This window comes from Syzygium oleosum, unplaced genomic scaffold (assembly GCF_021117445.2).
Source record: "Syzygium oleosum isolate NSW1041296 unplaced genomic scaffold, Sole_v2.1 Sole_v2.07, whole genome shotgun sequence".
Lineage (NCBI taxonomy): Eukaryota > Viridiplantae > Streptophyta > Magnoliopsida > Myrtales > Myrtaceae > Syzygium > Syzygium oleosum.
The window spans coordinates 2,879,026-2,887,531 of record NW_026607491.1 but is presented as its reverse complement, the minus strand read 5'-3'; the positions used below and the strand labels follow the sequence as shown (position 1 = coordinate 2,887,531).

General features: G+C 43.0%; 2 protein-coding genes across 5 annotated transcripts; one reads left to right on the top strand and one right to left on the bottom strand.

Annotated features, from left to right (window-relative positions):
* Positions 1 to 945: 945 nt before the first annotated feature.
* Positions 946 to 5,003, bottom strand: LOC115682151 (uncharacterized protein YKR070W-like). 2 transcript variants are annotated; one of them, XM_030606294.2, is made up of 12 exons: positions 4,619 to 5,002; positions 4,431 to 4,534; positions 4,273 to 4,308; positions 3,847 to 3,920; positions 3,688 to 3,728; positions 3,158 to 3,229; positions 2,863 to 3,064; positions 2,481 to 2,576; positions 2,307 to 2,374; positions 1,546 to 1,750; positions 1,331 to 1,414; positions 946 to 1,227 (listed from the first exon to the last, which is right to left on the bottom strand). In XM_030606294.2, exons 1-12 carry the CDS (start codon positions 4,723 to 4,725, stop codon positions 1,171 to 1,173), a joined length of 1,146 nt encoding a protein of 381 aa, XP_030462154.2. In that variant the 5' UTR covers positions 4,726 to 5,002; the 3' UTR covers positions 946 to 1,170. The 2 variants fall into 2 exon arrangements, with proteins under 2 accessions (XP_030462154.2, XP_056168920.1); XM_056312945.1 differs by lacking the exon at positions 4,273 to 4,308 and having other exon boundaries at positions 4,619 to 5,003.
* A 1,266-nt stretch (positions 5,004 to 6,269) lies between these two features.
* On the top strand, positions 6,270 to 8,348 carry LOC115682189 (50S ribosomal protein L10, chloroplastic). 3 transcript variants are annotated; one of them, XM_056313070.1, is made up of 2 exons: positions 6,270 to 7,071; positions 7,922 to 8,348. In XM_056313070.1, exon 1 carries the CDS (start codon positions 6,349 to 6,351, stop codon positions 7,039 to 7,041), a length of 693 nt encoding a protein of 230 aa, XP_056169045.1. In that variant the 5' UTR covers positions 6,270 to 6,348; the 3' UTR covers positions 7,042 to 7,071; positions 7,922 to 8,348. The 3 variants fall into 3 exon arrangements, with proteins under 3 accessions (XP_056169045.1, XP_056169044.1, XP_030462203.1); XM_056313069.1 differs by having other exon boundaries at positions 7,914 to 8,348; XM_030606343.2 differs by lacking the exon at positions 7,922 to 8,348 and adding an exon at positions 7,750 to 7,853.
* The last annotated feature ends 158 nt before the right edge of the window (positions 8,349 to 8,506 follow it).

Genomic DNA, 8,506 nt, shown 5'->3' with positions numbered 1-8,506 from the left:
GAGTTGAACTTTCTAAAATGATAGCAGGACGGGGTTTTGCTTTGAGTTTATTCCGTGTCTCGTTTCCTCCTTTAGGGCTGGGCTATCTATTCGAACAGTGCGGGCGTTCCGCTTGTGTGTCATGACCAATTTGAATTAGCCTTTTCTCGCCTTTTCTCTTTTATTGTTTTCATGTCGCTGTTCTCTTTTCTAGCGACTGCACATGACAATCACAATGACGTGTCGTAAAGTTCATTCCCAAAGTCATTGAAAACTCGAACACGCTTTCTTTTAGATTGGGTTGATAACGCTCGAGTTGCTCTTAATATAAGTTCATTCAAGCCACCAGATTCTTCTTTTTTAAGGATTCAATTGGACTTTAGAGATTTTCACACCGTCCACAGGCGATAGCGATTGTTCTTTTCATGTGCACCGTTACCGTTGATCACTTTCTGTTTGGAACATATAGAAAGTGTCATTGCATTCAACGATGATGGGTCCGCAATCTCTTTGAAAATCTCAGGGCCTTACGTCAGGTTGCTTACATCATAATTCGTAGGATTGAATTTCGACCGACCTCCACGTCGACCATACGTTATAAATGTGAGAGCCCAAAAACGTACGAAACTCAGACGGAGGACACCAGTACAGTGTCGATTGCTCAGTTTCAGAATTTCAAGTGTCGATTACCCAAGGAGAAATTTAAGTTGACAATCCCCAAGACACATATTTGTTTGCACGAAATCTATACGCGTGGCAGTAGATTGACTGTTAGTCTCGAACTATTCTGTTTCATGGCGAAAGATATGAACTTCAAAAGACTTGTAGCCACGGACAGTAATTTCTTGGTCAATGGTCTTGCTTTCGGCAAGAGGGGAGGGTAAAAGGACGACTCTGTCACGAAGATCATCGCTTCTATCTTTATAGGCGAGAATCGGGAATCTGTATACAAGCTGCATTTGGTGGGATAGCAAGAATTTCATCTCCCCCATCTCCCCACATATAATTACTTGAGTCCCTTTCGCTAAATTAAGGAATCTGAACGCTTTCACGAGTCTCGTGATGAAACAAAGAATAGATCAAAGCCAAATAAATACGGCGAATTCGCCCCAGATTGAATGATTCCGGATTCTTTGCGGAAAAAAAAACAAGGCACATCGGTTTAGAGACTAGCAGCAGGCTCTACAACTGTCAGCTGCACTCGCTGCTCAAGATGTAGTCCACCGCCTCTTCGACCGTATCAACGACCTGTCAAACAATGTGAAGGCGCAATGCTTAAAAGCTGAACCCCCATTTGGAACAATCTTCCATCAAAGTTTAGATATATCCTTTTGGACCTTTGTCAACTTACCAGATCTGCAGGAAAACTCGTGTCGTTATCTTCTCCCTTGAATAGACCTGTTCTGGTCAAGATAGAGAACCAAGGATGTCCCGCCTGAAAATCAAGCATGAGTTCTCTTGCTTTAGGTATTAAGCCGAAAATAGAAAAGGTATTAAGAAGCCAGGGGTGGACAATGTGTGCAACTAGCATGGAGAAATAGGTTCAAGAACCGCATCTTAACCAACCTGTCGAGCACCCTTGATGTCTACAGAAGGATTGTCGCCGACCATGTAAAGGGTACTGAAGGAATGAGACGGGGGATGTCCATCATCCGTGCCACAGACATCACAGTGTGAAAGTGAGAGTTGTCTCAATGTCATTTCAGCATTGTCAAACACAAACGGATTAGGTTTGCCGAAAGAAACATACTCCAAAGGATGATGATGAATTCTGCATATATCAAAGAAAGGCGAGTGAGTTAGAACAGTTAAGGGAGCGTTAGGTGATTGAGGGATTTGGCAAGGGGTTTACGGGTTTATCATGTCTTTGAGCTATTGGCTTTCACAAGACCTTCCATTGAAGTGTTTGAAACTTGACATTGAAGCTTTAACTCATCATCGATTATGACTTATTATCCGTACTTTAGATACTGAACATATCCAATTTCTTAAGAAATAATTATTTTCATCCAAAGTGATTCAAGTTCATTTTTCATTTTATTGAATTCTTTGCTGCATTAAAAGTCATTAGCCGGACTTTTGCCCACTATCATCTCAAACACTCGGTTTGGAAGGAGAAGCCATAAGTTAGAGGGAGAAGGAAGGGTGGGAAAGCCACCCAAACAGACACTAAAGGCAATCTATGAGTTGACGAAGTGTAAGTAGAAATTGAACCCTGCATTTTGAAATCCAATCATAACGATTTAGAATCAACTTTTACACATCTATTAGTTGCAATGACATACTGAAGTCGCAATGCCAATTCCTTAAAGAAAAAGACACTCTACCTGTTGAAGACACTCTCTAAAGCAATTCTAAAGGCACCCATCCCAAGTCGCTCCAGCGGAAAAGCAGCCTGCACTGAGTGCCCTTGGCTAATTTGAGAATTGTAAACTTTAAACTAGAGAGGTGAAGATGATGCATCCAATAGAACTTCACATGTTCTCAACCAATGAAACAACCTGATATTCAAGATCATCAGCTGCAAAATATAAAGGTGGTTGATGTCCACCCGATTGTCCTGGAAGCCCCCCAGACCTTAGAATGTCACAAAGAACCTGTTGCAGTTATTCTGTTATTGCAGAGCTATTACAGCAGAGTCCAGGCCTTAGACTGCACATGTATTGCAAGATTTTTCATTGTACCTGACAGAACTAAATGAATATAGGAAATCCAGAGGCAGATTCTATCTAAGAGTACTATAACGATACTGGATTCCATTATTGGACAAGGAAACTGACACATCCTGGGGATACTTAAACTTGGAGGAGGTATATCATAATGTAAATGGATGCATTAATTAACAGAACTGATTGATTGAAAGAAAATAATACGGTGGCATACCTGTATGTCTCTACCCCAATCTACAGGATCACTGACAACAAAGGCAGCCTGCACTCTCTCAGAGAAAACATCACACTCTGGTCCCAAATCCTTGAGGCAGCCATTTGGGCCAAGGACATCATCACTTGTCCAGGCTTTGTATTGAGATACAGGATCAATGTTATCGAAACAGGAAGCATATTCGTCCATCGATAACACTTTTCTGCAAGAAAAAATCGCCAAGTTGCTGTCAGATCTCTAGTTTTAGAGAAACCAGTAAAGATGGATACATCAAAGATATTAGACTAGTACTTACTTGAAACCATACTCAGACATCACTAGAGCAGGGTTTCCCTTCCCAGTGGCCACGATGAGTTCATTTTCATATCTGGAAAATATCACCAATTTATCATACATGAAGGTAGATTGACTTACTGCACGAATTATCTTCATGAACAAAGACCCAACTTAGTGACATAAGACTTAATTGTCATTTCATAGTCTCATATTCAAAAGTTAAGAGTTGTACTTTGCAAAAATTTTCAGACTTTGGTAGGTGAACTATCTTGATGCAAATTATTTTCATCATCGAGGAATTAAACAGGAGAAATGCTATATACCATATATAAGCAATAAAGGTCAGCTCTTTCACATCAAGTTGATACAAAGTTCCTGATGAGTTTTGCAAGCACAGTTTATCAAGTTACTTCATTAAAAGGATAGCAGAAATGCAGTCGCAGATATGGGCATGCAAATATAAAACCATCAATTACGTACAGTGTAAGACTTCCAAGGCACTAATTTGAATTAGAACTGTAGATTGCTTTCATGAAACCAATTCTGTACCTATTCAACAGATTTCTGAAAGGAGAATGACCCTGCAGCACCTGCAGAAGGATAGCATAAAGAAAGCAAACTGTGGCAAGGGCTCCATCAGTCATACGATGGTCAACATATAAATGTAAAAAACAGAGTCCATTCTACAAGTCCCCCCACTGACAATACCTGAGCAGGTAAAATGTTCACTCCCAGATGCTGGCTCAGTTCAAGTGCACGCGCAGACTCCGGGATACCGCCTCCTATCAGACAACATGAAACAGTTTGCCATTAGGAATCACATGATTCATAAGCACATTGCAATGTTTACGGGTTTACTCTACTCTTCCCGATAAAACCTCTCGGATAATGCCGATGCCCAGAGAGTCACAATTAAATTCTACCGAAGGCAATCATCGAACCACGAGTTTTCACGACTCGCAAATGTTAACGGATCGACGCAAAGATGCCATGTCAAACTAATAGAAAGGCATAACAAATAGACAAACAACTCGTCGATTGCGGCCTCCGGTTCAACCGAAGCATAAACGATCAGAAAGAGCCCCCCTCAAGCTAAAGACTTTATTCATCAAGAAGCAACCAGTAGTGGCTCACCGTTGGTCAAGAACACAAAGGGAACCTTCAAAACGCCTGCAGAACAACAACGGTAACGACAAATTACATCAAAAAACGAAAAACCTCGAAACCCCCCCAAAAAAAAGAAGGGATAAAAACACGTAGGACAACAATCGGGGAAAACCGCGAATCTTTACCGTAATCACCGTACAATCGTCGGAGAGCCCGGGAAGAGCCTCCGACCGGAGCACGTCCCCGGAGAACGACTCCGTCAACGTCGAACGCGATTCCGAAAGAAGACCTGCAAAGCACGACCGCAAAAAGCTCCCCATGAATGATCCCGGGACGACTACGGAACGAAGAGGGAGCACCACCGTTCAAGAACCTCTTCGGCCGCGAGTGGAGGCGAGAGGAGGAGGCTGCAGGTTCGCAGGACACGAACGGCGCTCCGCCTCGAAGCTGAGAAGCCCTGAACACCGAGCGGAACCTCATCTCTTCCCTCGCTCGCTCCCGCTCCGCACTCGGTCTGTTGCCGAGCGGAGAGATCCTGCTCCTGCTCGTGCTCGTGGTCGGAAATGCAACGCCGGACGTCCACGTGAAAAATCGAGAGCCCTGCTAACGTAACGGTCGGTGTGTCCGTCGTTAGGATGACGGTCACTTCTGAGCCGCGAATCCCGCCTAGTCAGTCACCGACGTTATCCCTCTTGCTTGATCGAGGTTTATTCCGAAATCTAGGGGACAACGATAGAGTTTCCGACTACACGAGCCGAAAGTGCGGTCCGACAGAGTTGAATTCTCCAAGTTTTTTTTGCTCGGTTTTTCATTATCTCTTGCTTCTTCTTCTTCTTCTTCTTCTTCTTCTTCTTTTAAAAAAATTGTTTCTCTAATCAATTCTCCCATGTTGCATTGTGACTTGTTTATAGTCACGCAACTTATTCGGATTAAGCTTCACTCATGTTCGTGTTGTCAATGGCCGGAGCGATTTACATATGTAAACATGATGCGTATATGGATTGCATTTTCGCACCCAATTGTAAATTTGACAAGAATTAAAAGATCGGCAATGAGCTTAAACTCGTTAGACATCATTAAATCTGTCAAAAATGGGTCAGAAATCCAATTATTAATCCATATTTGATAAACTGAGTTACTACGTGAGTTGGTTATTTAGTAAATGGGTTTAAAATTATAAATATCAAAATAATATGGGTATGACATGGATTCATAACTTACTTAGACTTAACCCACTTCTATGATTTTTTTTTTCATTATTTTTCGCCCTCATTCGTTCTTGCATTTGTTCACTCCGCGGTCTCACCTCAGTTTGGGTACGAGTTTGTTAGAATTAGGCGCACAAACACAACGGAATAGAGAGTGAATGCGAGAAAGAGAAATCGAGATACAAGATTTGCTGAACTAGTCTTGTATCCAATAGAGGATTTCACTATAATTAACACAACCCACCTCTTTATTACAAGAAAAAGAGATTATATATAGGCGGTACAAGAAAACCCTAGGGGCTAAGAAAGTCCTAGGCCACTCGGTAGTTATTCATGGGTCCAACTCCAAATTACTAATAAAATATGGACTCAAGCTATAAAAGTTCTTTGGTGGCTTAAGGACACTACCCCTTGCGACAAAGTTTTATTAGATTAAGTTAAATATAAAAATGTTTTAGCGATTTAGGGCGAGTAGCGAGTATGGGTTGTAGTCGGGTTTGAGTCGTTATGATCAATTTGGATCGAACTATTTTTTACTTGACTCAAACTCAAACCCAATGTGACTCATCTTTTCGACTAGTGAATCTCTTTTCAAGACATAAACTCGATGACAAAATTCTCATTCATGCTGGCCTACATGTTTTACAAGTACTTTCTACATCATTAATGTTTAAAACATTCAAATTTTCTCTCCTCTTCATATTCATAAAAACTTTCAAAATTTACAAAATTCTCCCCCAAATTTTCAATATTCTTCCATTTTCCCCAATTTCCCAAACGAAGCCACAACGCTCAGGCAACTGGCTTCTGCCGATAAGATAAGCCCCACCAAAACCAACTCTCTCTCTCTGTCTCTTCGCTCTTCTGATCTTCATCTTCTTCCAAGGCGCCTGCAATGGAGGCCGCGCTCCTCTCTTCTTCCTCCTCCTCCAAACCGCCACCCAACCCCGCCCTCCTGACCCGACCCGCGAACCCGTTTCACCGCCCGACCCTCAGCCCCCGACCCGCCGCCCGCCGCCCCCACCACCTCCCCTCCATCCGGGCCGCCATCTCCCGCTCCCGGAAAGAAGAGACCGTGGACACCGTGAAGCAGCAGCTCGAGAACTGCCACCTCGTCGCCGGCATCAAGTACAAGGGCCTCACCGTCAAGCAATTCCAGGAGCTCCGGCGGGCCCTCCCGGAGACCACCAAGCTCCTCGTCGCCAAGAACACCCTCGTCTTCAAGGCCATCGAGGGGACCCCGTGGGAGGCCCTCAAGCCGTGCATGAAGGGCATGAACGCGTGGCTCTTCGTCCACACCGAGGAGATCCCCGGGGCGATCAAGCCGTACAGGGACTTCGTGAAGGAGAAGAAGCTGGAGAACAACGACTTCAGCGGCGGGGTCTTCGAGGGGCAGTTCTACGGGCCCGATGAGTTCAAGGTGCTCGAGAGTATGCCCACGAGAGCCGAGGTGTACGCCAAGCTGCTGGGTGCTCTGCAGAGTCCTGGGATTGGATTGGTGGGGACCTTGCAGGCGCCGGCCAGGGAGGTCGTCCTGGTCTTGCAGGCTTTCGTGAAGAAATTGGAGGAAGAAAGTGGCGGGCAGTAAGGCTTTGGAAGCGTTGATCTTCATGTCGATGTAAGTGTAAATTTAGATATGATTGTTTACTTGCATTGGTGTTATCAAGGCCAAAAAATGAAAAACAATCAAGAAAGTGGGTGAAAGAAGATTTGCATTGTTTGAAGAAAAGCTAAGGTTACTCAGTGTTTTGTTCAAGTGCTGCTGAATTCGGTAGATGGAAGTTGAATTTTTGTAGAATGGTGTAGAGATCAGTTAACCAACGCTAGCCACTTTCATGTATCCATGTTGGATTTACTCTGTTTTGTGCTGCTATACATTCTTTTTAAGTTTGTGTATTGCGAGTTCATTACAAAATTTGCGCTGAGCATGAGGTACGTTCTATTGGATTATCAGTTAGATGCGATTTCTCAGTTAATTCGATACTCACCTTGATAAGTAGTTAATGGCAAATGGTTCTAGCTCAAACAAAGATCTTGTATCGTTTGAATGAGCTCTAGCTAGACCTGTGATTGCACTTGCTTGTCTTTGATCTTGTGGTGTACGGGGATGATGTGTAGCACGGAATTTTGTTCCTATAGAAGATTTCGGAGTGATGATGTTGCCGGTTCTGGTATGGAGAAGTATGTCATAGGAGTGAAAGTGTCGGTGATAAGCTGGTGGAGTCATTTTGTGCATTGCAAGATGCTTGCGGTTAAATTGTCAAGTGGCTGAGGATTTTCGCCGCCATTGTACCAGAATTTGGGCACTGGTGAGCTGAATCAACTGGAGCAGAGGACCTTTGTGATTTTGATGATATAGCATGGTTACTTCTGGTGTATAAAAATTGAATAAGGTGCAGATTATGAGTTTTAAATTTTGGGTCATGGATTGAATTGCAGCATCTTTTTTGTTTTTGAAAGGGGAAAAGATTTACTATATGTCTGGTAGTCTTGATGCACATCGGAGTGAAACTTTCGGTGATCGGACGGGGGTAGAGATCTATTTCTTTTATAAGGTCTTGCATAGTCGTTTTTCATCTGGTCGCTGGCAGAAATAAGGCGAGTAGCTTAAGGGACAAATCAGATGGAAAAGTATGCGAAAAGGAAGGCTTCTTCAATGTGATAGAGTTGCAGAGTCTGATTCATGAGGAGGATCAAGAAGCTATTGATGGAATGGAATCACATGCCCAGCAATGGGAACCACATCGGGATCAACTGTAGCTAATGTGGCCGAGACATTACTTGTAACTCATGATCGACGAGTTCATTGAGTACCTCAAATCTTTAAGACAGACATGTTGATCCGATGTTCCTTTAAAGCAGGAAGAATGGGCAGCATTCCCTTCTTATTCTGGACTTTTCTCGCAAAGCACCAGTGTAGCAATGTAGTAGTGTGCCAAGAAAAATTGTTTACGAGGGCCCGCTTGTTTAGAATTAAAATACAGGCTAAAAACTTTTTATTTTTCCCATCAAAATTTAAAATATTATCTATATGTTAAAGAAAATAAAAACGT

Bases quoted from the DNA above. Each gene is read 5' to 3' on its own strand.
- LOC115682151 (XM_030606294.2), bottom strand. From the start codon at position 4,725: ATGAGGTTCCGCTCGGTGTTCAGGGCTTCTCAGCTTCGAGGCGGAGCG. The intron at 3,065-3,157 runs GTAAGTACTAGT...TTTTTCTTGCAG, and splicing joins ATGTCTGAGTATGGTTTCAA to AAAAGTGTTATCGATGGACG. The intron at 2,375-2,480 runs GTTGTTTCATTG...CACTCAGTGCAG, and splicing joins CTGATGATCTTGAATATCAG to GCTGCTTTTCCGCTGGAGCG.
- LOC115682189 (XM_056313070.1), top strand. From the start codon at position 6,349: ATGGAGGCCGCGCTCCTCTCTTCTTCCTCCTCCTCCAAACCGCCACCC.